This window comes from Pyxicephalus adspersus, chromosome 7 (assembly GCF_032062135.1).
Source record: "Pyxicephalus adspersus chromosome 7, UCB_Pads_2.0, whole genome shotgun sequence".
In the NCBI taxonomy this organism is placed as follows: domain Eukaryota; kingdom Metazoa; phylum Chordata; class Amphibia; order Anura; family Pyxicephalidae; genus Pyxicephalus; species Pyxicephalus adspersus.
Genome location: NC_092864.1, coordinates 8,260,937 through 8,263,839, shown reverse-complemented (window position 1 = coordinate 8,263,839; position 2,903 = coordinate 8,260,937). Strand labels below are relative to the sequence as shown.

General features: G+C 33.0%; 1 protein-coding gene across 1 annotated transcript; it reads right to left on the bottom strand.

Annotated features, from left to right (window-relative positions):
* Positions 1–852: 852 nt before the first annotated feature.
* On the bottom strand, positions 853–1,779 carry LOC140334641 (olfactory receptor 8D1-like). Its single transcript, XM_072416879.1, has one exon. The coding sequence runs from the start codon at positions 1,777–1,779 to the stop codon at positions 853–855; it is 927 nt and encodes a 308-aa protein (XP_072272980.1).
* Between the last annotated feature and the right edge of the window lie 1,124 nt (positions 1,780–2,903).

Here is a 2,903-nt window from a genome sequence, read left to right as displayed (position 1 = left end):
TTTTTTTTTAATTGTTGTAACACCATTTTTCTCTTGTTATGCCTTTTTTATGACAATTCTCCTCAGCCCTCATATATAAATAAATGGCATGTCAGTTTTATTGAGGCATTGGTATCGAGTCGGGCTCAAGTTCTAGTGAACTAGCCTACTGGTTTCCTGCAAAAAGGAGCAAAGATCTGGAATACGCCAATTAAAGCGATTCATTTTCAGCTGCTCGATTCAGAAGGAGATGTTAACCTCAATGCTGAGGTGATAGCAATTGATTAGCGCACACGTGCACGCTGTTCTGTGCGCATCTCCAGTCCATTTTACAGGTCAGTTTGAATCTTTAATGCTTGATGTTTTTTTGTGTAAGTGTTACTTTTTTATGTTATCACAAACTTGCTTCATTTATAGTTACATTTGTTGCACTTTTTTTTGGTTGCAACACTGCAATCTAATTTCTATCAAGCTGGATATATACTAAGGGGCGCTTTCAAATATGTCATCACACAATAGTATGAGTGTAAAAAAATATGTGAACAAACATTTGTGACCTGATAAAAATGTAATTGTGTGTGTGTGGGAGGGGGGTAAGTAAGTTTGCTAGGTATGCATTGATGTGATTTTTTGTAATCTTCATGATTGTTAGTTTCATCATGTTGATTCAAGTTGATGTTTATTGTGCATTTTTAATGAACCTGTTTTAATATAGTGGGTTTTATGGGTATTATTATGGTTTAATATTCCAAGCGATATTCTGTACCTTCCTCACACTATATAGATCATTTGTGCTTAGTGCTGGAAAAATAAAAAGGCTTTGTACTGTATACTCTTTTCTTTAATTCACAGTAAGGAGAAGGTATTTTATATTTAGTACTTCCCCATTGTTTTCCACAAAGAACTCTTCACTTCTTTGTTCCGTATACTATATATCAGAGGGTTCAGCATGGGGACCACTGTGCTGTAAAAAACTGTTAAGATCTGTTCCAGAAGTTCATAGCGATCTGATGGTGGTATCATATATACAGATGCAGCTGATCCATAGTAGATGACCATGACAGTGAGATGGGATGAGCAGGTGGAGAAGGCTTTACTTCTGCCATCCTTTGATTTAATGCGTAGTATAACTCTGATAATCTTGACATATGACATCAAGTTGCACAGGACTGGCCAGAGTGCAAATACCAAAATGTCTGTATACATGACAATGTAAAACATTTGTGTCCCACCACAGGAAATGTTGATTAAAGCTTTAACATCACAGAAGAACTGGTGAATTGTGACAGAAGAACAGAAGATCATTTTCAGGGTGGAACTTGTCATCAAAGATGAATTTACAGCCCCACAAATCCAGGCGACCATTATAAATAATATGCAGATTTTCTTATTAAGTATTCGATGATAATCTAAGGGGTGGCAAATCGCAACATATCGATCATACGCCATTACAAATATAACCATGTTCTCACTAACAGCTACTGCAAAGAAAAAGTATATCTGGATAAAGCATTGTGTGGAAGATATGGTGTTATTCCCAGAAAGTAAGATGTAGAGGAGTTTAGGAACACTAACAGTTGTGTAACAAATATCAATAATGGATAAGTTGCAGAGAAATAAATACATTGGGGTGTGTAAATGACGATCCAAACATATCACTGTAATGATAGTGAGGTTTACCAGAATTCCAATGAAATAGATTAAGAAAAATAAGACAAAGTTTAATATATAAAATTTATTATTACCTTGCATGAAGGATGGAAGAATGTGGAATTCTAGCATAGATGTATTGCTTTCCATGATATAGGTCTATCATTTTCCGGAAATAAAAAGTATTTATTAGAAAAGTGAGGATTTGAATTTAATTGTATATATTTGCTTTATAAGTATATGCAGAAATATATTAATAGTTGGTTTGTAACAAGCATAGAAATGGAACAATCAGTACCTTGTAAACAAAACATTAAGGTAATTCACTATTCACAATTATGTATTTTTTCCAAAACCTGCTTTAAAGGAGTTTTTACTGTACCAAGCCAATTAAGCCTTAATTAACAAAATGTTCACTACTGACTAAACTTATATTAATGACCACTTATTCAATTAAATACAATATATGTATTATACCTTACACAATTGTTCTACATTATTATAGAAAGAGATAGCCCCTTTTAAAAAGATAAATCAATAAATTGCCCAAAATAATACAATTTAACTAAAATAACATTTATAGATCAGGTAGATCATAAAATGAAAGGCAGAACAGAGAATTAATGGAATTTGACTACTTAAAACTTCAAAATTGTGTTCTTTTTCATTAAAAATGTATGAGACAAACAGGATAACATGGAGTAATCACTGTATTACATACATACTAGACAGAGCTTCCAAATTTTCAAACATTTGACATTTTCAGGGAATGGATAGCAAAGTAAACTAATAACAAAGCCAAATAGGTTCAAGGTTGCTGTTTTTCAAAAAGTAAACGTGTATTGCATGGTACTTAGATAACAATACAGTACAGTAATACATGAATATACAGTATTTACCCTGTCAGCATACTAGACATGTAATTTACTCGCAGGGTATCCTTCAAAAAAATGTGAAAATATTTGACCGTATCTTGTTGCTCGCTAATCTGACAGGTTTTGGCTTGGTGGGCTTCCTCAGGGATAAATTTTATTGTACTTATCGGTCTGCGTACACATAAAGAGATGCAAATTGTAAAAAGCATACATATCAAAGTCAAAGTATAACAGTGTCATACATAATAAACCTCTAGATATTAAAACAACATTAAAAATGTTCATAGCAGAGAATCATGAATTAGTATTGTGTATTTGTATGTCATACACTAACTATATTAGTATCCCAATGGGCTTGTAAACATCAACCGGATGGTCATAGTGTAGTATATGAATAGG